The sequence below is a fragment of the Calypte anna genome, chromosome 12 (genome assembly GCF_003957555.1).
Source record: "Calypte anna isolate BGI_N300 chromosome 12, bCalAnn1_v1.p, whole genome shotgun sequence".
Taxonomy (NCBI): Eukaryota; Metazoa; Chordata; class Aves; order Apodiformes; family Trochilidae; genus Calypte; species Calypte anna.
The window spans coordinates 8770742-8795513 of NC_044258.1; the positions used below are offsets into that span (position 1 = coordinate 8770742).

The window sequence follows — 24772 nt, forward strand, 5'->3', positions numbered from 1 at the left end:
ATACTGGCACAATTTCACTGTGAAGGTACTTAAATAGTCTAACAGAATGATTCCAGCTCATCAGCTACAACTGAAAAATTGGAAATTAGTTTAACAGTAAGGAACCATATATGCCAAGAAGAGTATTTCTTGTATTCCTTTTGGTACAATCACTATTCTTGTGTTCAACTGATATGAGCCCTCCTGGTTTTTATTTTGCAAGCAATGAATTTTAAATTTTGAACTTTTAAATACGGGATAATATTAGTAAAAGATTAATAGTAATATTTATTTAGTAATAGGTATACTACTCTTAAAGGTCAGATTTGGGTTCAGTTTTGCTGATATTTAATCATGAAATCCCTTACAGCACAGTAAATGTTCCCACAAAAATAGTGGGAATTTTACTCTGAGCTGATGTAAAGCAGATTGTTATTTCACACTATAAAAATCAAAGTCTCAGTCACTAAAATATAAAAATAATTTTCTGTGATTGATGAAGCCAAATTAAGTGTTTTGATGGCAGAGATCCATACTCAGAAGCTACACTGGAATGAAATTCATATGCTTAGAAGCTACAAAGTCTTCGGCAATAGGGCTTCTGAACATCAAGATTTACACTACACCCAACAGGCTAAGACCAAAAAAAGATCACATTTATTCAGTCAGTATTTCCAGCTGCCCCACAGAGCATGAACTTTGTTTCTGGATCTAAGTTATCACAATTCTTAGAAATACAAATATCTAAAATTTTTGTTTCTTATATATGTACCACAGCACTGCTAAATTATTTTAAAGATTTCCAACCAAAAAGTGAAACCCTCCACTTTCAATGGAAAACATTACTAAGGCCTTTTAGTTTGCTACATCATTCAGAAATGCAAAGGAAATCAATAGCTTATTTGAAATAAAAGTTTTTTCCACATTTCAGCAGGATGTAAAGAGAGAAATTCTACACACGATAGGTCTTCTTTCAAAATGCCATATATATACATACATAAAGCTGAGTTTCACAAATTTTCAATTATCTAGCAGCCACAGGAGGGCTGAAAAAGTAACTGTGAAATAAATAATGCCAGCTGGACATGACTGGCAAATACATGTAGCAAACAGCTGATTAGTGCGGGGAGAAAAGCAGAGAACACACATCCACACAGAAAAATAATACAAGTTGTGATCAATCTGGTGTAAAGTAAAGGTGGCTTCTTATTCTCAAACTACTTCTCTACTGCAGGTGGTTGGGTTTGTTGTTGTTTTTTTAAATTTGGGTTAATATATCTGAAATATAACACAGCACACTTAACAGTACAGAGGTAAACTGCTCACACAATTTGCCATAAGATAATAAATATGGCACCAGGTATTTTACACATTTTATCCCCAAGTTAGTTTAGGAATATCAAGTAAAGAATAGATGCTGCCTCATATATTTAAAAACCAAATGACTCAACTGGACACATCTGGAAGTAAACACCTAGAAAAGATTTCAGAGCCACAAATTCTCACAGTTTCTAAGTGGATCAAGACACCACTTTCTTCTGAAGCCATTATGACATGAAAGAAAAGATACTTTCTAGCTGAAACAAGGATGGAAAAATATATTCCTAAAGAAAATCTTGTTTTCTTGTAAATTTGCAAACCTTCCTTATGATATTCCATTCTGTGCTTAGCCATTGATGGCACCACTTCTCTAGACAGTGAAGTACTGCTTTATATATGATCCCAGTTCTGAAAAGGATAATGCCCTCCTTATTTAATACAGAATCCTTATTACAGGTGGCTTCAATTCATGTTCTATGGTTATACCTATGCACTTACTTGAAAACAAGCTCTTTTCTAAAGCATCATTTAGAAATATTTTTTTCTTAAACTTTGTCAAGACCGGCACTGCTTGTTCATTTTGCAGTCCCAAAGTCAGGATAACACAGTGTATTCAGGTGGAAACGCCTATCACAAGTAGTCTTGTCTAATTTTTTGAATTCTCATTCTGACAGCTCTCCCTCTTCAGGGGATGAACTGCCTGAACAGGATGAAGAATGCCTGATTTTGCTTGCTTAAGCAACATTTCTGCTTTCTACTCTATACTTCCCTCCTCCCTTCCTTAAACCCACTAGGGAATCTGAAGACACAAATCTCTTCCTAATGTAAGGAAAGCAGTATCTAATTCATACACAGCTCTGCAATTATGCAGCTCATTCATTTCCACATTTCAACCAAGCTAAGATTACACGAGTCACAAGCATATGTTGTAAATAGAACAATGACCATACTAAAATAAAAAATTTAATGCTAAGAGGACTATTCTTTCAGACTTTCTGCCTACAAATTGAAAGAGCTATAAAATATCAGTTTACACATAAATTTAAACAAAATGGATAGGAAATAACTATCAAAACAACTCCCTGCCTCTGTGTTTTTCTTTAAATTCAAACATGGATCCTGCAGTAAAGAACTGTGCATTGTACAATTAATATTGTAGTCAATTAACTAAAAAAGTTGAGACTGTGCAAAAAGCAGACCTTGTTTCTGGTCTTGCTGCTTCTCTGAAGCTGCATCCCAATGTGTGCTACTCTTTTTCTCTAGTTTCTGCTGATTGTAGCTAGCTCTTCCACAGAAATTTCATGCGGTAAAGACCTCACATTCTCATTCAATTATAGACAGAACTGGAATAGGGATTATTTTACCTTAAAAGACCTCAGTTTTTTCCTGAAATACTTCCACTTATTTGATTCAGGATTTTTCCTTCGGCAAAACCATCATTTTTTCTTTTCCCTTCAAGGTTCAAAAAGCACTTCACATGAAATCTACTGCCCTCTTTTCACATGTGTTTTGCTAGCTTTGCATATCATCATCAAACACCAAGAGTAAAAGTAATAACTATATTGTAGCAGGTGCTTTAGGAAATGCAAAAAGTAAGCACAGGTTCCCCATCCCACAGTCCAAATTTTCTAAAATCACTGAATTCAAAACTGAATTATTTGTTCCTGTTACAGACAATCCAATCTGAACCAAAGTTAACCTCTATGAAATATACCACAAGGTTCCAAGTGGTAGTTTATTTGCTAAAGCAACTGACATATTCTAGCAAGAAATTCAAGCAGCAAATCGTACCTTGCAGCTGACAGCTTTTACAACTCACCCTCTGATACCTGGGAAATACACAGTTCTATAGTCAGGAATGCCAAACCCCTGGGACAGAGCAAATAAGTCAGAATCTGACCCTGCATGACATTACCAAGCCATAACTCCCAGACATGCAAAAATTCAGAAGAAAATTGAATCAGTGACCATCATGACATCCCCATCCCAACACAAAAATCTGAAATTAATCTTAGGAACTTAGGTAATGATTTTTTGTTTAGTTGCCTTTTGTTGTGGGTTTTGTTTTCAGAAATAGCCTAGAGGGTGGGGTTCCTGACTGCAGGCTTGCAGGCTAATGGAATCTGGCATTCTGACTGCATAGTAGATAAACTGGGGACAACTGAGAAAAGTAAAATGAAAGGGCCAAAATGAGGGAAAATGTCTGAAACAGTAAAGAATAAAGATGTACAATGAGGAAGGAATGCCTTTTTCTCAGTATTTCGTCTCCTTTCCCTCCCCCTTTCACATGATGTATAATTCTGAAGCATCATCTCCAGCATTTTTTTCAGATTAACTTTAAGGCCTCAACAAAGTTTAAAGACAGCTTCTGCAAAATGGTTTCCTTCTTAACAGAGAAATAAAAGTATTAAAAAAAAAAAAAAAAAAAAAAAAACAAGAATCATAAACTGCAGGCTCTACTACAACCAGTGGTAAGAAATTCATCAAGCATCATCTTTGATGTATTATCTGTGACTATCATTCATGAGATTAAATTCTCTGTCAATTTCCTCAGGAGACTTGAATAATGCATTCTACGTCTTGCTTTCAAAATAAGCTCCTGCCTCATCAAATAGTTCACTATTTATGTGATGTATCTAATAACTCCCACTTCTAATAAAATGAAAAATGGTTTATATACAAGTTACCTCTCTCCACTTCTCCTTTATATCATCCTGGCAGCATAAAAGTACCTTAATAGAATGTCTACTCTGGAGTGATCCCTAATTTAAGGCAGGAGATGGCAAAAAGCAGCAGATGCCATGGTTGAGGTAAGGCTTACGAGTATGTAATGACAGAATACCTTCAAGCAGTGCTACAAGCCAAAAGCAAGGATGAAGGTAGATTTATCCTAATCTATTTCCTGCTAGATCTAAATTTTTTGATGTAGTCATCTCTGAGACCCTCTCAGAACCTTGCAAAGGCTTTTATCCAAAAAACAACACAATCATCACTGTTGAACAGCTTCAAAATACACCAGGACAGGGAAAAGAGAATACACTATCAATCTGAAGTTGCAAGTGATATTAACTAACAGGATGAAAATACTAAATTCAGCTGACATATCAACAGGTAAACAGAGAGCCTTTCAAATTTCTCCTCGTGCAATACTTCAGTTTTAAGTTTTATGCAACAGATGATTATCACCATACTACAGAACAAACCACAACAGAAGCAACAGCATTTTTTGTAGTAACTCAGGGATGTATCACCAGATGTTAGCTAAGGATATGGATATGGCCAGTGCTGAGGAGGTCCCAGTTCTGGGTCATACAGCATTACCCAGTTCCAAACACCTTTGACTGGAACCCTTAAAACATGACTGGTCTGGTTTATGCTTCTATAAAGAATACTCATGAGGCTCATTATTTGAAACTCTAATACTTCAAGATAAAAGAAAAAATTATTTCAGTTGTAGGTTGCTTTTTTGTTGTTGTTGTTTTTTTAAATGCAAGCACTTTGGCAGCAGCACAATTGAGAATTACTTACATCCTGCATCTAGAAACATAAGTCACCCAAAAAGTGACATAATTGAAGTATATGTTTTGTTCATATTATTTTAAGCTTAAATCACTTGTTATAACTTAGTTTTTCACACAATGAATAAAGTACCTTTTGCTTGAAATATAACAACAGTGCTCCTTCAGCTGACAGTTACACACAGTGCATCCTAGAGACTACAATTCATGCTCCTTTTTCGAATACTGTGGTGAACAGAACATAAAATCAATGTTTACTTTCCTCAGATCTTTTTATATCTCAGAAATGCTCAAAATGATATAACTTATTGCTGTCCTTTCCAACTGACTTTTAACATATGATACAATTTTCACACTGCTTAAATTACTAGTTTTTCCTATATAATGTATATATATAGATATATATTACTATCTAGACAAAAATACCAACAAAAAGCTTCAGTCAGGACTAAACAAGTACTTGCACACTTACAGAAGCAAATCCCCCTTATTCCTTTTGTAGCTCAGTACTTACCAAGCTTTTTCAGATTTAAAAATCCGATGGTATTAAAAAAAAAAAAAAAAAGTAATTATATTCCCCATTTGCTTTATTGGCTCCTCAAAATTTCCTTGGATATATACAGTATGATGACCACTTCCCACTCCCCACCACAGAGCTAACAGCCTTTCCTCAGCAGAAGCAGCAGGATCAGCCCAAGAGCCACAGACACCTTGGCATGCTTTATTCACTCTGTTTCACATCACCTATGTATCACTATTCCTTAGCAGAAGTCCTGCTGCTTTAGCCTCTCCCCATTTCTGTCAGATGTTTTTATTTTCAAAACATTTTTATTTTCACATTAGGGAAAATAAAAAACACCAAACAAAAAAATCTCCAATTACTTTTGTTTCCTTATACTTTCATCTCCAGATAAAGTTCTGCTCAAGAATGAAAATTTGATCTATTCCACATATTTAAATGCTTAAGTACTCTGTATGTTTTTAAAAAGTAAAGAAATATTTTGAACTTACCAACATTTCCATCCATACAGATGACTTTAAATTAAGAAAACGGTGAAAACATCCAAAATAAAGTTAAAAACAAGTATGCATGCAGCTCTTAAGATGGAAGTATTAAAAATAAAAGCTGAAGAAAACAGAAACAACAATACAGTGAAAAACAGAAAATAAGGTGAAAGAATGTGCTGAACCTACTGGCTTTAAAATACCTTTAAAAGAGACTTTCACTGGTGCCAAATACTATATTACAAATTTGAAATGAATGAATTGATCAGTTTTTCTTGAAAGGAGATATATTTAGGAAAAAATTAGGTAAATTTTTTTGTTACTAGTTTATTAATATGATAACATATCTTAGGAAACACAGTAAAACATGAACAGAACATTTCAAATTCTCAAGTTACTAGCCTTACCTTTTGTGTGTAACCTTGAACCTCACAAATATTCACAGTAAGCTTCAAACTCTGTATTCTCATGCACATAAGCACAGAGACACTGAGACAGGCTGAAGGGTATTTACACACAAACACACTCCTCAGACCATCCCTGGTATTTTGAAACAATGAGAGGCCACCTTTCCAACCAGCAATCAAGTTTATTCTTCGATGTAAATTTAGAAATCTATCTCGGAACTCAAACTGCAGACTGGATTGCTGGCAACTCCCTGCATATTCCACTGCAACCAAACACTCAGAATTTCAATGAGCATAAAAAAATATCTCAAAAAGAGATGAATAGCCACAGAAATGGACAGAGTGAGGAGATGCCAGATCTTCAACTTCCTTTGACTTGCATTTAAAGGATGACAGCAGGGTATAAGCAATGGACTCTGCAGTTTGGAAGCAGGCAGGGTGGTCCCAGCAATTTATGCCAGTTAAGAATGGGTGCGGTTTAAAGAAGGTTGCCACTCTTCTTAACATTAATTAATAAATAGTAATAACAATAAAAATAATGAATATATGACTACAGAAATACACATTTTTCAACAACATATAGTTTACACATATATAAATAATTTTTGGTTTCTTTTTTAACTCGTTCCCAGATAAGGCAGCAAAGTTACAGCAAATTAAATTATAGCCCTTGATGTCTGACTTTTCTTTTACAAATCAGAAAGAGCACTAAACCAGAGTTCTTTATGATGTGCAAAGCATCAGAAAGAAAACTAAGATTATGGTACGTTTGGTTTGGGGCTTTGGGAATTTCGTTAGGTTTTGTTGGGGTTTTATGAACGTACACATTTGCCTAATGAAGGTTTTACTTGGAATACAGTTTAATTAATACTAAGAAGGGTAACATCATTACAACATGTTTCCTAGTGTACTTTCTTCTACTTAGACACTTGTCATGAATCGAAGCAAAAGTTTAGAGCATGTCAAATAACATCAAGTAAGTGCACACATGAATACTGGCTTCAAGAATATGCATACCCTTAACTACTGATTATTTTATGAGCTCCATTCTGTTAATTGCAGCTTTGAGACATTCATATTGCTACAGATACATACAAATTATTCCAAGGAGTAATTTTGTATTCAAAAATATAAGCCTCTTAGACAAAATGTTCCCGATCTTTTTTATCCTTTCACTTCATCTCAGTAATTAGAAGCAAGCTCCTGTGGCATCAGGACAGGAGCTAAACTTCAAAAGAAGATCAAAATTTATAATGTGTTTTCAAATAACACATTGAGCAAATTAAAATTACCTGATTTTCTGTAAGAAAAAAAAAAAAGGATCAAACTCACCATCTCTGTCCAACAACAACATTCAACTGTATCATGAATGAAAAAGAGCAACTGCTGATAGCACAGAGTGCTTCATTTTGTATCAATTAGATAGGCTTATCAGTAGGGGAAAGGGATGATATTGATTTTAAAATGTCACAATAAATCTAATCCAGTTATTGCGATGTCATAAAAGCAGCACATCAACTAATAAACTTTAATAGGTTGCCTTAGAACCAGCTAATCCAAATGGATAAGCTAGTTGTCCCTCCTTTTTTGACAGACATGCAACATATGTGGGAATGAATATTGCTGAATTATTTCTTGGGTCCTCCCAGCATTTTCCACCTCAGAGCCTTCTGCTCACCTTTGAAACCTGCATTAACTATTCCATAGCAGACATCCAAGTAAGTCAGAGAGAATAACTACATACCTATTTAGAGTACTTCATGCCTTCTTATATAATCAATTCATAATAATACAAATCGTGTTGCCAAAAATACATCACAAAGAAGGAAGAAGAACAGAAAAGATCACTAACTTTGACTTGTAATATCAAAGAACAGGTGTTCATAGCCTAAGTTTTCAAAAATTAGACAATCTTCAAACGAAGACTGGGACAATCCAACATAATGTCCATTCAGTTCTTCATGGGTCTTTGTTTTCAAAATGTTTAACTTTTATCATTCTGTTGAAACACATAGTAGTTTTTCAGATTATTTCTTCAATTTGCCAAATTAGTTTTCATTTGTAATCCTGTTTTCCAGCATGTTTTTAACTCTTCCCAGCTTGACATTATCTAGCTGTGTAATACATAATCCATCACTCAGAACACTGATGAAAGCTTCAAACACGACACATCCCTGCCAGATCCCAGTAGACAGCTTTCCAATTTCACCATGAATCACCAATAATTAGACTTTGACAGTGTTCTAACCAGACAGGCATCCATATAATAGCAATTTCATCTCATATGCTTCCTACCAGCTTGCTAATGAAAATCTTCTGAGACAATGCAAAATTTCCCTTGTCATTACTAATATTCTTCCCTTATTCATAGCCTGTTTTCCTGTGATTCGAGAAAACCAAACTTGCCACCTCCTAAAAATCCATATTGTTACTCATTTTCATCCTAGATTCCTCTACATTTTAGAACTAGCTAATTATTTTTAATACAATTATTAATGCAGTTTACAAATAATTTTACTCTGACAATTCTTACAGTATTTTTCCAGAATTTGCAACAAAAATATTAAAACTCACTCCAATCTTTCCTTCATTTACCTCCTTTTTTTCTTTGGCCAGGAACCACATTTGCCCATCTTCAGTCTCCCAGGAGTTCTCAAAATTGGCTGTGAGACTAAGTGCCCATATTCAGGTTCAATTTTGTCATGCACAGCCAATCTGAAAACTGTTTTTAGTGTTTTTGGTAAGAAACATCTGTTTTAACAAAGGATGTTTCATAAGGAAGAAACCCTCAGACACACAAGGATAGATCTATCAAGTCTTAGTATAAGTGTAATAGACGGCACCATTTTTTTGTCTTTAAAATCATAGGCTTATTGGATTTTAATTTAAATCAATTGTTTGAAAGAATCAAGAATCATGTGGTTAAGTTAGACTAAAAAAAAATAGCTAAGACAGTCAGCTTGGACTTCCAAGGTCATCCCTTCACAAAAGCTCCTTTCCAAATGCTCGCAAGAAAACTACACAGCAATTAGATAAGAGGGATGGTCCTTTCATACATAAATATTTGATTGCAAGAGAGGAAATAGCAGAAGCACATGGTCAAGTCATAAAATCAACAAAAGGCCCCTATGCAGTTTTGCTGGAACCTGTGGCTGGGCTTTGTGCTGTCTGAAATATCCTAAGCACTCCAGAAAACCAGGTGAATAAAATTACTGATTTTCCTCGTGGTATAAGGTTGTTAGAGCAGTAGAGACAAAACCAAATGCAAAGAAGCATTTTATATTACAACATATATGACAAGATGAGTAAATAGCTTCAGTAAAAAGAAAAGGAAAAAAAAAAAAAAAGAGAGAGAAAAAACCCACAAACACACACATAACTACTTTGGCAGCTGGCAAAGTCTCTAATTACCAGATTCAGACAAGACATCAACATGACATTCCCATAAGGAGGCTATCACAACAGAGTGTATTACAATATTCCCCCTACTATGATGGAGACACCAACTATCAAGACTAGGATGTCCAAGCAATAAGGCTTCTGAACAGCAGAACCTCCAGTATACATATTTTTCTTATAAATAAATATTAAGTAACTATTATTGTCAGCCTGGGTAGACATTATACATGAAAATAATAAATTAATTCACTACACTAAATTCCTGGTCAAGACCCAGTCAATTTCCCACTCTAGTAACTGGCTTGTTAGTTCCAGAGACTGTTAGGTTCATGACATGTTTAAGGGGTGAAAAGCTTGGTGAGAATCACTGATAATCACAGACTTGGAAGTAAATAAAAAACTTCAGCAGTTCCTGCCTGCCAACAAACAAGTTTAGAGTGTTTCTCTCACTTCCAGATTCCCGCAGGGTTGTGTTTTTATCTGGGTAAACAGATGGTTTTTAAAAGGAGCTGCTTTAAAATAAAAACAGAAGCCAAAAAGTATGCAGAGAAAGCAATATGAGAATTCTTTTTATATGTGCCACTGTTCTGTATAGTTCTGTGAAATACCAGAGTCTCAAAGCCTGACCTAGTTTTATTCATCCAGATTAAAGTACTTCCACATTTTTTAACTCTGTGAAAACAATGTTATGTTGTAAATAGAAGTATCTAAAATACATATTTACAAGATGCTCTTTTCTAATACACAGGTCTCTGAGAGGCTGCTAAAAATGCAACTCCATTCTGTAGTACAGAATTACATAAGATTGCATATGGGAACTTAATACCCCATCTTCTTTTAACTTTAAAAAAAATGGGCACCTAAATGGCTATAAAGATCATACAAACTATGCCTCTGGATGCTTGTGCATAATTTTACAGAAGTGGTTTATTTACCTCTTCAGAAAAAGATTGCTAAGAACAATGTAAAGTTGCTGCAAAAAAGGCACTAGAGAAAGTATCAAAAATAAGAAAATGGGTAGTTTTCTAGGCAGTCATTCCCTTTAGCTATAATGTGAAATAATGCTGCATGAAGGAAATTATAACCTGCATTCAGATACTTATTAATGTGCTTTCCTACTGGTTTGCAGCCAGAGGCAGATAGATCAAGACACAGAATTCTTCCAGTACATGTCAAGCCTGCTCCAGGATAAGATACAGTACTGTAAGCAAAACACAAAGTACGTAGTTGTACATCAACAGAAAGATCTTTTAGAATTACTTACCTGATTTTCTTCATGGGAAACTCTCATCTGTTCTTTAAGAACTGACATTCTGGCAGCTTCTTCTTTCCTCAAAACTCTTTCTTTCTTTAGCTCAGGACTCCAGAAAGTTTTGATGCTATTCATGGAAGAGCCTAGCTTGCTGTCCTTAATGTCTAGTTCCTTTCTGAGAAGATCATTCTCCCTCTGCAGATCCTTAAGCTGAGCCTGCAGGTCTAACATGGTACTATCTCTAACCTGTCTCAGCATAGAAGGAACCTGATGGTGGTGATGGTGTGAAGATGTGGTCAGACCTCCATGCTGATCAGTGTAAGAAAGGACATCAGTGTGCGAAAGTCCAGCTGAAGCAATGTTGGGACTGCTCCCCATAGCTGTGACTCGACCACCATACACAGCTCGATTGGTAGCCCTTCCAAGAGTCATTGTGCCCTTTGGGAAAGTAGTAGAAGCTACACCTTCATGGTCACTCAGATACATTGGTCCAGATGTTGCATAGGCTGCATTAAGGGACTGGATGTTCTCCATTGACAACGTCTTACCTGTTCCTCCTCCTCCTCCACTACTTGTTCGCCTGTGGCCCAGGCGAGGAGATCTTGGCAAACGAGGAGACCTGGAGGGGCTTCCTTCTAAGTTGCTGATTGTTCTTGCACTTCCATACATTTTTGCTTCTATTTTGAGGTACTATTTAATAAGAAATTGGTAACACTAAAGTTGAATATTAAATTTACAATTCCAGCTAGAAATATTGGCAGTTTGACTGCATTCTTCCAGTAGGCAAAAAAAAAAATAAATATATCTACTGTTCCTCCAAAGTCAGACACCTGAAAAAAAAAAAAAAGAAAAAAAATTAAGTACATTTTAACATCCAAAATTAAGTTTACAAGTAATCAGCTTATGTGAGAAGATAAAGTAACCCACTTCCTAGCATAATTCTTTAAAAACTGCTACACGTTTTGTATTTAGGATAAGTAGTTAAAAATGCATTTTCAAATTTTATTCATAAGAAAAAGCTGCTCATTTCTCTCCTAGAAAATATCTTGACATTTTGACTTGATTTAACAAGATTTATGTTGCAATAAACACCATGGGGCCCCCAAAATATCATATTTGATGTGTTAATGGACTTAAATAACTTACAGTGTCAAAAACAGGAAAAAATACAGCTGTTGTTGACAGCAAGGACTAGCCAAAGAAATATACTGTATTTTCAAAGCCAGTATATAGAAATAGCAATTCAGCAGTTTTGTATATTCTCTGGTGATCTCAGATTAATTAAGACAGAACAAGGAAATCAGCAAGAGTGTTAATTTTTATTTCAATTAACATAGAAGGTTTTGGATAAGAAAAAGGGTGAAGGAAACAATGTTTCTTACTATTTCAGCTGCAACCAGTAAAGCCATGTTTTAATAAGAAAAATTAACAACCAAACTAAGCTAATCCGAGTTATTATTTCCTTCTAAACAATTATAATGTAAACAAATACAGTACTACTTGTTTAATGAAGTACTAGCTTGCTAGTATTTGTTGCTAGTAAGCTTACAGGAAAAGGTAGCATGATAATAATCTAGGCTTTCCTTTAGAAAAGGTGTGCTTGTGAAATAAAATTCTTTTTTTTCTATAGATATCATATTAATTTGATAGAACTACCCTTGTAATTTATTTAGCCAAACAAAAAATAGATGTGGGCCAAATTCTTCAATACCATCACCATACATTTGCAATTTGAAGTAATTTAATTAATTTTTCATAGCATAAATATAAACATAAAATAGGCCTCCAGTATTAGGTAAATACACTTTTTTTTTTTTTAATAATTCTGACCATTTCATTAAATTTGTGGAACTAATTAAATTGGCAGTCATTTACCAGATCTAGCACAAATCACCATTTATTTCAAAGGCAACTTGAGGAAGAACAAAAGTTGGATTCAGTAAAATACAGTAATCTTTAATCATACTCCCAAGGTATTCTCATTATCTCCAGATATATTATTTCCCAGTATTTTAAAACATATGTTCTACATTTGCTGTGAAAAAAAAGTGTGGATGCAGGGGCAGGCAGAGGGATGATTTGATGTCACATTTATTAATAAGTTCTACTACATTAAATCCTCACCAACAATATTAGCATAAAACATTAGGGATACAAATTATGTCATCAAACAAGATCCCCCACAAATATAATTCATATAACGCAGGCTATATGAATTCTAAGAATTGCTCAGTATATGCTATGTTTTCATCAAGCTTTACAGCCAGCACATAGTCTAAAGCATTTTTTTCATCTGAATTAGCAAAGACATTTCTACTTGTTCAACTACCATTATACAACCATTCTTGTGAATTTTCCTCTCTCTTCCAACAGGTCACAAGAGTCCTGTGCCTGGTCACAGGATTTGGAGGTACGAGGCACCCCACTACACTGAAAAGTTGACAATGCCACTAGGGGAGCTGGGCAAAAATTATTTGTGTTATTTATTCATCATTGATAATCTGGAATCACTGAACTCTTTACATTGCACCCAAGCCCATCAATAGTCATTCATCTCAATGCAAACATTGCCCTGCCCTTGGAAAACGGATCCAACAAGCTAAATTAACACTGTTCCATCCAAACTGTATTAACAAGATCAGTAATTCTGTCATAAAACCTTCCCACTTTTTCCACATACAAACAGCTCAGCTATAAACACTGGCACTTTTTTGCCATGTACAAGCAACTCAGCTGAGCATAAAGCACAGATGGATTACCTAGTTCAATGAGAAAATGTAGGTTGTAACTGTTTAGGAAGACAGATACAAAATTAAATTCTAGCATCTCTTTTCCACTTCAGGATCATGTAACTCATGAAATATCATCAATAGTTTCAATTCTAGAGACAAAAGCATGAAACAACTTTGAGTTATGAAGACATACAGATTTAAAGGAACCAGATGTAAGTTGCTGATCTGCATTTTCAAATTTCGACATTTTACCACGAGTATCCAAACCTTCCTCCCCTTTCAGCTGTGATCCAGCATTCCAGAGATCATCCACAGCTTGTTCCACAAAAGAACTGGTGCAGCTTTTCTGTCATCTCAACTTCAGTGCATTGATCAACAAAAATTCTATCTCACAGTGACTCAGGGCAAAGTATTTGTCTATCCTAATTTTCAAGTGGCTGCATCCTCTGGACAAGTAATATCTGTACACTGAGGAATCCATCCTGGTATATTTCTATATTTTTAGTTTCCTGGAAAAGTTCTGTAGCTCCTTTGAAGAGGATCTCACATGAGATCAGAGCTGAAGATCATTTTCTTTCCACTAGCTCATGACAGATCTTGAGCAAAAGCAACTGTGTTCTACACTGATGTAATTCTCCCCCTCCAAAAAATCTGTCATGGTGAAAAACTAAGATTCTTACCATCTGAGTAAGATACAAGAGTGAAAAACTCCAACGCTCACCATCAAGCCCTAGAGGAAAAGGAATATGTTTTAGGACTAGACTTGGTGGAGTTAGGTTAATGGACTTGCTGATCTCAAAGGTCTTCTCCAACCAGATTGATTCTCTGATTCCTGTTCTCTAATATAGGAAGTGGAAGCACACTGATAATATGTTTGGTTTTCTTCTTCTCATGGGCTACTAAGGACAACCCACAGACTAAAACCTGGATCTTGATTTAAAGAATTTCTTATCTTTATCTCCATTTTAATTTGCCATTAATTACCTACTACAACCTGAATTATTCAAGCTGGTTTCTTCACCAGAAGAAACACCTTGGAAAAAGGAAAGCCTGTATATGTGCTTTCTGGAAGTGAATCTACCTTAAGGATAAAACCATAAATCCCTTATGGCTGTGAAAAGTGTCAGACACAGCAGAAGCCATATATCATTGCTTTATGGAGGAATGGAGGAAAGTACCTACATCATTTTCTGCTTTTTAGTACTTATACACAGAGCCTTCCTAGCTTCAGGAGATTTACTGTGTGTCTCAACACATCAGGAACTGGAGGCATGAAGAAGCATTAGCAGCCTCAGGGCCTCAACAATTTCCACACAGATCATCATATACTGCCTGGAGGAAAGGAGGAGGAAAGGAAATCCCTTCTTTCATCTTCCCATAGAACCTGCTGACACAGAATCAAATGGAAACATAAGAATCCCATGTATAATGGGGAAGAGTTCTACAGACAAAAATACGATACCCCAGAATAGAGAGATCAACCCTCCTCTTGATAGAAGCCCAGATGTTACAGTAGCAGGCACATAAGAGCTCAACTCAAGGCTGTAATGCCCTAAAAACCTCTGAGACAAAAAGTCACTCAAACTCAATTCAGTCTGGTCTGGAACAGACTGTGTAGACCCATCGCATGCATTTTCCCACTTAAAATTATTTTTCCAAGTTAGCTTAACAGTACAAGAAAAAACAAATGCTTAGTTACTTAACTCAGTATTTTCTAACTGTAAAAAAAATACTTTTCAATGTACATAATGTATGACTTATAAACCACCCAATATAATTGTGACTTTAATATTTTATATTAAACACGAAACCACAAAAAAGGATTCAGAAAGTTAAAAATGCATTCTCAGAGGTGGGAGGAAGCAGACACTTCCCTACACCATGCTGTCATAAGTTTTGAAAATTCCAACAAATAAGAGTGTCAGGCAAAAATACCTCCTAGTGGCTGTTCTAACTTCGCCTTAGCTTATTTCTGCATTTCTGCATCATCTTATCATATGCACTCTGAAGACAATAACATCACAGGTTCACATTATCCACATCTCCTAAACTTTTGATATTGCATTTTTTTGGTCATTTTACTATCTCTTTTTATAGAGACTTAAAACGTATGATTCTAAGGTGACTCTAATGGAAGGTCTGTCTCATGGAATTTATTTCCAAACTCCTTAGTTTGACACTTTATATAATTACAGCATTTCCTTGAAATACTGTCTTCACAAACCCTGTAATTTCTGGATTTCACTAGTTCCAGTCTTACCCCATCCTTCTCCCCAGAAAAACCCAATCAATTTTGTTAAGCTACTTAAACAAATCAGTGTCACCCAGTTCAAAGCAAGTGAGAATCTGCTGCATTGTGCCTGTCTAACCTTTTATAAGTCCAGTATAACTGTGTAAAGGCACCATAGCTTACCCTCAGAACAGACTGGGAGCTATTTTGCCTGTGTCATGAGCTCTAGGAATACTGATGGTTCAGAGAAAAATAGAAACTAGAACTTGCAAGACAAAAGCCTCTGATGTCAGAATAAGGTTTAAGGAAATTATTAAATTACTCCTTCATTACAATTGAGAACAAACACAATGTGTGTTACATTCCATGTCTCTCCTGTAAAATGTTCGAGCCCGAGTACCCCAGCAATCTCAGATCAGACACTGCAAACTACCAAAAAAGGCACCAGTTTGAGCTTTGGTACCACATCTGCGTTTACCCTCAGTGCACACAGAGTTCTCACCAGATTCCCGTTAGAGGTTTCACTAAGAAGCAGGTGTCAGACAGCCCACAGCCTGGCTAATTCCACAGCAGATTTAACAACTTCATTGAAATAAAGTATCAGATTATATTGTACTGGAAAACACCAAGAAATGTAAACAAAATTCAGTAACTAGATACAGGGCCAGAGACAACAAAATGTTGCAAACCTTTCCTCATGAGACATTCCAGAAAACAGATGAGCAAATATTCAGACTGTACTCAGAAAGTGCATTGACTACCAAATCAAAATTATCATCTTAATCATACAGAAATCATTCTTCATACTACTAAGGGCAGCCAAGCATTTTAGTGAAGGATGGAGACTTGATTTCCCTCTAATTTTTGAGGGGGGTTGTTTGGTTTTTCTCTCAAACTGGGAAAAGCTTCATTAGGGTCAGTGTTACAGTTTCTTTATCAACTGATAACAAGTATTTGACTATGGAACCACTTTCTTCCCAAGTATCTCACAAGCTGACCCTGTACATCATCTTCAGCAGCAGACATATTGGGGTCAGAACAGCCACCAAAACACAGATTGGCAGGATGAGAAGAAAAAAATACCCTGAGAGTTATGCTTAGAAAGCTCAGGGCCAATCCAGAGTTTCTGTGCAGTTAAGTTTGGATATTTGCCAAATTCTTAGTAGTTTTGCACATCTATCTGCCAGTATTAACATTTAGCCAAGAGCTCGAACATTTGTAATACTACAAAAAGCTTTAAGGGAATTCCTTCCTTCCCATTCGCTGTCACTATGTTGCTTGGGAAGGTTAAGTGCAGAAATTATCAATCTGATTTTTAAAATATTCAGTGCCTTCCAAACCATTTAAAACTGTTTAGTTCTACACAGCTCCCCAAATAAAAACAAACAAAAAAAGAAAAAAAAAAGTGAGAAGATGCAGAAGATAACGCTCCTATATTCTCCATCACAAATTGCTCTCCTTGTATTTTGAGACAACACAAAATAAAGGAGATGAACAGAAAAAAATTCTGTTCCATGAACTTGCCATATCATGGCAAGTACAGATTTTTTTAAACTAAAGGAATCAAATATTTCTGGCACATTTTGGTTTACCTTGGGCTTTGACTGCTTTGACAGAGGCTCAACACATCCTCATGTGTCTAGCAACCCTAGAGACCCACTCTGCATTTTACATTTTTTTTTATTCAAAAGTAGTAATATATGTACTCAAATTATAAAACAAAAAGTATACATTTGTGCCTTCAGCATGCTTCAAAGCCACCATAATTCAAAAACCTGATTAATATCTCTTGTTTCCGTTCTCTTCATTAGGATTCAAGGGCATTCACATGGTTTGGGATCATGCCACAAAAAGAATCTGGCTGTGCCTCAGCCACATTAGACTGAAGTTCCCCAAGGAACTCAGAAGGTCCCTAAGTGATGCAAGTGATTCAACAGATTGCCTTTCAACTCAGCATAAAATCATAAAATCAGTGCCCCTGGAACCATAAGGGGGCACTCAACTTCTGAAATTATCTTTGTATTCCTTTATTCACAGAAAAGGTTGAGGAGAGTTCCCCAAACACTTGGTTGGTTGTTATTAGCAACTTCATAGCACAACCCCCTCTTTCACCTTTGTGCTGACCCCGAGCATAATCATGCCAATTCACAAGTGCAATTTCAAAGTCCCTACAGGCATCTGAGGTGAACATTTGAGATTGATGATGGATGTTACTGTAACTGCTTTCCTTCAGGAGAAAAAAAATTGATCAGATTTTAAGTGAGGTCTGTGAAAAAAATACATAAATGAAAACCAAGATCCATCAGGACCACCAATCTTTAGCCATCAAAAATAAACATCCTCTATACTGCACACTGTGTTCCAGAGAAGCACTTGGATTCCTATTCCTTGCACTAATATTTTATATTAGTCAACAAACAGCTATGCTTTACCATGTCGTATTTGTCCACTAAACTGAGTTTTCAAAGAACATAAGTGTCAAGAACTGTGTTTCAGCAAAATATATATTTGGAGAAAAATAATGCATTAAAGAAAAATGCTTAAGTCCAATTCTACAGCACCACAGAAATAACACAAACCTATGCTGTTTAATAGTCATTATTCAGACATTTTACATACCACAGACATATTGAAATATTTACCATAGAATGGCTTCAGTTTAAAGCAACCTTAAAGATCATCTAGTTCCAATCCCCCTTCATGGGCAGGCACACCTCCCACGAGACCAGGTTGCTCCATGCCCCATCCAGCCTGGCCCTGAACACTTCCAGGGATGAGGCATCCACAGTCTCCCTGGGCAACACGTGCCAGAGTCTCATCACCCTCACAGTAAAAAATTTCTTCCTAATGTTTCATGTAAATCTTCCAGCTTAAAACCATTACCCCTTGTCCTATCATTATGTGCCCTTGTAAAAAGTCACTCCCTAGCCCCAGCTTCCCTGTAGGCCACCTTCAGGTATTGGAAGGACTCTGCAAGGTCTCCTCTTAGCAAATCACCAGTGAATTAATTTTATTAACTGTGAACAGTACTCTGATAATGGCAGTAAAAATTGAAGAAGCATTAGAACAATCTTCAACAAGATTCAACTCCTATTTGACTAAGAGAAATCAGCTCCTGATAATTCAAGTACTGTGGCAATCCAAATGCATGCAAAATAGCATAGCCATAAGTACAGATGCAGTAAACCTCCTAAGGAATTAGAATTTTGTCACCAAAGTGTGTCCTGTAGCCTCTCCAAGTCAGCAGAACAGTATGGTCAATAAGTCAGCAGTCATCCCAAGTGAGCTGAGCTGCTTACTTGGAGGAAAACTGTGCCACACATTGCCAATGCTCTGTGCAGCATGGGATCTGCAGGGCTAAATTCAGGAATGGCACAGAGTTTTGTTACACCTCTTTCAGTTCCTGAGAAATAAACTGCTCATTATATCCAACCAAGCAAACATTACTGCTTTCTTTAGTGACTTCCCACCTCAGCTTAGTTAAGCCAGTAGCTCCAGCACATCACTTTCACACATACTTATACCATTGATCCTTTGCTGATCTTTTCACTCCTTTCACTCTACATGGTATTTCCCACACAATCTGAGACACTTGAAGTGATTTCACTCTAAAATAAAACTCTCATAATTTTAATTTCAGTAAAAGTTAGCTGCTAGATTCTACATCTGCACTGTGACTTTAGTTTGAGGGATATGGTAATAAGCACGACAAGCAGCAAGAAGCTCTAAAAAAAGTACATTTGTTGAAAATTGGATACTTTAAATGAATAAAAAGTACAGTGTTCATTAAAGAAGACACATATAAACTAGTATGAAGCAGTTCCAGTGAATGCCAGTCTGCTAGATAAGTTTCTAAGATAGTCTAAACATCCGATGTTGCCTTTCAAAAAAGTAACAGAAATGCTTAAGCTTTGCTAAACACCAAAAAAATGTCAAAAGCTTCTCACACATCCAATCACAACTTGAAACTCTAAGATATACCTCAAATTCTTAGACCCATTCTATCTACCATCCTAAAAAAATATAAATTCTTAAACTACTATTCTCCCTCATTTCTCTCATTACAAATAAGATATAACAGTGACATACTACTTTCCAAACAGGTAAACTGTCCACCTCAAAGTCTACACTTCGAACATCACAATGGAAAGAAGGAATTCCAGATTTCTGAGAATAAAAATGGTGTGACAGTAATGAAGCCTTATCCAGAGAAGTCCTAAAACATCTTTGCTACTATTCTGTCCTTTGCCAGAGCTCACCACCTGACAGACCACCTCTGAAAGGACATGAGGTTGGTGTTCCTAACTGTTGTAACTAGTCCAAAACAAAATTATGCTATTTAATATATTCCAAAACCAGGCATTTCAAAAGCTATTAATAAATGTAGCATAAGAACTACCTGAGATCAACAATGAAGAAAGCAACTACACAAATATTACACTACCAATGTTATTGCATCAGAGCTACTGCACTTGCTTATGAAAACCAACTCTAGATATCTATGTTTATGAACTTTCTTGGACTACACAAAGAGTCCACAACAATGTTCCAAGGAATTAAGGAATTTTTTTTGTAACATCTTGCATACAAGCAGTAACAAACTAATATGAAGCCACATCACTTCATCTCAGAAATACAATTGCTTTATAAAATTTATTACCTAACAGAAAACTGGCCAATTAAAAATTAACTGCTCCAGAAAAAAAGATTTAACTGAGGTTTCTACTGATGTGCCTTTGGATTTTCTTCTAAGTGTCACCCAGAAGAAGCAAACTTTGCAGTTAATTTAGAGAACTTAATTTCTGAGCTTTTCTCTGATCAAAAATGATCCTCAAAAAGAAATTATAGCATCATTATGCTTTGAAGTCACATTGTGCTTTAAAATAACTCTTGTTCTTTTGCCAGAACTTTGTGGAAAATATAAGCTAATATTAAAGCTGCAAAATAAATACATTGAAGCTACTTTGGCATTGCTAACTACACATAAGATCACATAAAGACTAAAACATACACTGCAAAAATATTTTAACAATATCCTATAGGTAAAGAAAACAAATATAATACAAATAAAAGAGCAGTCTCATTACAAAAGAAAATCAGCATCACAGTAATAGTTCCCAGACAGATCTGACTAACCATCTCCATATGTATGCCAGGCATCTTACTAACTAAATCAAACTGAGAAGATAACAAATGTATCAGAGTGGATAAAAATATAATAAACACCATAAGAGTTACAGGTGGGGGAACATATGTTGTCTTTGAAAGTGATACACAGGCTGGTTGCTTCACCCTCTTTGAGGGGTGAGCAACCCACTCTTATGTTAGTCATCCTTCAAAGGTCTGCCATGAATAATTTTTCTAAAGCAAGAAAATCACCTTGAGTATTCTTTTGCTAAAACACACATGCAGAATATCTTTGAAATTCTAAGATGGCTGAATGTGCTCAGTATATATTTGGCTGCTAAGAATATGGGCCACCCCTTGCCCAGACAACTTTCTACAGCCTTCAGAGAACATAAGACACAGAAAGGGCAACTGGCACGGATAATTATATATTATACTACCATTCTTTAGAATGTGACCCAGAATTTAACTACCAGAAGGTTAGAGGGAGTTGAACCACCCATAGAACACAAGAGGTGGTGAGATGGGTCTCCTCTAAATGCAGCTTAACACGAGAGAGAATCATAATAAGTATCAGGCATTCAAACACAAATAAAAGATACAAGGAGATCAATGCTCAGGAAAACCAACAGCACACAGTTTCTAAGGCAAAGCACCCCAATTTACATAGCAGCATGGGAAAGAACAAAATATCCCTCTGCATGCCAACTTTCTCCTTCGTGCTTGGGAAGGAAGGAAACCATTTTAGTAACCTTATCTTCTACCTGCTAGAGAAAGGGGTGCATCTTAGTTTAATTACTTTGTATTCATACGTTCATCTTCATGGTATTGAACTACTCTTAAGAATTATTTACTCCAGCTGTTTTCTGGAGTCAGCATTTTTACCATCACTTCTCCCAAGTAAACAACTTCCCCACCCATTCACCCTAGAAGTTGAACTGCTAACTCACCTTTATGCCTTTGAAAACTATTTTACAAGAGAGCTCTCAAAGAAAAAGAACAGGAATTAAAAGTTTTCCTTTAGAGCACTGATAAGATGTGGAAAGAGTTATTTTCACACCCGACCCTTAACACAGTCACCCAGGGAGCCAAGACGCGAGCTGTCATTTTTTTACATCAAGAATCTGTGTAACAGCTTTCCCCCAGAATCATATTCCTTAAGAGAACTCGACAAACTTACCATTACACTCTCCCTGCGTGGAAAAACACTCCCTAAAAAGGGATCTTTTCTCCTTCGTTTCCAGGGAAAGGAGGAAACCGGGAAAAGGACTCCTCAAGTGGGCGAGACCGTGAAGGGACGAGGGGCTACAAGAGCCTTGGCTCTCCCACTGAACAGGTAAGAAAACAGCAGCCAGGACTAGCAGCGAAGTCAGATGGCAAAGTGCCCGACTCCGTGAAGCAACCACGAGGCACCGAGGGGAAGCGGGCGGCGGAGCCACCGCGCCCTGGAGCGCCCGAGCGGGCTCCTGAGGAGAGGAGGACGACGGCCATTGGGCTCCGCGAGCGGCGGAACGCACGCGCCCGCGCCCGCCCTCCCGTAGCTGAGGCGTTCCCGCCCCGCCCGCCAGGGAGGGAGAGAGGGAGGGAGAGGTGGGGGCGGTGCCGGAGACACCCGAGCCTGCCCGCCCGCTCGCCATCCTCCTCCTCTTCACCATCGGCTGCTGCGGCCGTGGGGGTCGGCGCCCATCGAGGTAGATAGAGGGTGCCGTGTGTGTGTGTGTGTGTGTGTGTGTGTAAGTAATTCAAGTAAATCCCCCCTCCAGCAGAGGGATTGCTCTTAGGGGTCCCTGTAGAGGCGCAGGTGGGGTGTGGACGCGCGGTTGTGACAGAGCTATCTGCCGGGAAGGTGGTCAGGACACCTTACTTCTCGCTGAGAAGAAACGAGGCTGTGAGGGACAGACCCAAGAGCCCCCTGACCCCTGGGGGCTGGAAAATGAGCGGCGGCGGGGGGTGTGTGAGTGTGAGTAACGTGAGTGTGAGTGAGGTGAGTGAGTGTGAGGTGCGAGAGTGTGAGTGTGTGTGTCCCCGCACCCTGGAAAGAGCTGAATCAACGCGGGAGGAGTTTCACCGTTTCCTGAGGTGGGAGAAGGGCGGTAACCGATCCCCACAGCATCTTCCCTTGGAAGGTAGCAGGGGTGGGGGCAGGCATGAGACCGAGGACCTTTCCTCTCTTCGACTTCGCCACAGGGAGAGAAAGTGCCAGTGCTGAAGCCACTCATTGTAAGGGGGGGTCCTGCCCCTCTTCCCCGCCCTTCGAAGGAGGGGGGGAGCCGGAGGACGGCCTGCTCCCGGTGGAGCTGCCGGGAAGGGTCTGCGTACGGGGTGTCCGCCCTGGACACGCACATGGGGGGAAGGAGGCACGGGAATAGGAAATAAAAACAAATCACAAACAAACAAACAAACAGTTAAGTGAAACCACTGATCCAAAAAGCCAACCAGAAAACTAACGCTGACAAGTAGGATTTGCCCTCCCCTTGACTGCACTTATTGGCCGTGCTTATTAGCAACGAGCTTGTATCTGGCAATGCCAGTGGTCGGCTGCTCTGTCCATCAAAAGGGAAATATAAATTCGCTGCTAAGGGAGTAGATTCCCATCCATCCATCACAAGGCTTAGCAGGTAGACGCCTAGAAATCAATCACACACTAATACAAATAAAAAAAATGTTCCTGCTTCATCATGTTATTACTCCAGTGCTCAAAGGAAAGTATGTATGTCTCTGATTAATATATGCATGATTTTTTTTTATCATATGCATTGCTCTTGTCCAACCTAAAATGATCTTTTAAAAAAAATATTTTTTTAAAAAATCACACAGCATCATAAATGAGGAACCCCAGTAAGTGGTAATTAATTGTATAACTGCAAAATAATATTGTGCTAGTTTCTGGTTCTCATTTACCAGCCAACAGAAGGGAACAGAAATCTCACCTTTTTCCTGACACAATTTTTAAAACGCCAAACATTATCCAGTATTTAAATATAAAGCCAGGAATATCCAAAGCTCATCAATTCTCTTATAGACAACTTTAATAACTACAAGCTATTTTTAAACAGTGGACACAAAAAATACCCTGACACTTATGGCTGCTTTTAGGAGAAACTGCAAAGAGAGGCTTCTGGCTGATGATTCTGTAGGGAGAGGCACTGATACCAGAATAAGATGTGCACTTGGTCCCATTTATTACAATGTATTTCTAAAGCAATATTAAAAGCCTGTTCTGCTAATTCATTTCCAGTTTCAGCTACCAGGCACTTGTAAAAAGCAATATATAGCGATTTCCTTAATCACAACAAATTTTACAGTAACGTATTAGAGCCATATTCTTGTTTAAGCTTCTCACCTTTCAAATCATTGCATCTGTCTTGCGTCCTCACATGGATTTTACAACATCACGTTTAGCTGACATCTCATTTGCGCGGAGAAAGGAGGCAGCGGGGAGATCCGGAGCCACCGAGCACCTGCGAGGGCAGGAAGAGGGAGAACCTGCTGCAGTCGGGGGAGGCTTCTGGGCTCCTGTCCCTCGTCTTTCTGTCCCTCAGCGAGTCTCCCTCAGTCAGCTGCAAGCCTGGCCGTCTGGCTTGCCAGTCCCTGACTCAACATTCCCAGCATTCCCGAGGAGCTGGGGCTTCACCAGCGCCGGGCGGCCTGCCGCCGGGGGCAGCAGCAAGCAGGGAGCATCGGCTGCAGCAGCAGTAGCAGCAGCAGCAGCAGCAGCAGCACACGTACTGCAAGCCCAAGGATTTCTCGGAGCATTTGTCTCTCTCCATTCATTGCAAACCCAGGGGTTCCGGTCTCTACCC

At 37.6% G+C, this 24772-nt stretch overlaps 1 protein-coding gene across 1 annotated transcript in view; it reads right to left on the minus strand.

Annotated features, from left to right (window-relative positions):
• ERC2 (ELKS/RAB6-interacting/CAST family member 2) overlaps positions 1-24549 on the minus strand; it is a 409582-nt gene extending 385033 nt beyond the window's left edge. The window contains exons 1-2 of the mRNA XM_030458648.1: positions 24313-24549; positions 10893-11710 (exon numbers count right to left, since the gene is read on the minus strand). Coding sequence (XP_030314508.1) covers positions 10893-11549 — 657 coding nt within the window. The 5' untranslated portion in view covers positions 11550-11710; positions 24313-24549. The remainder of the gene's footprint in view (positions 1-10892; positions 11711-24312) is intronic.
• Positions 24550-24772: the final 223 nt, after the last annotated feature.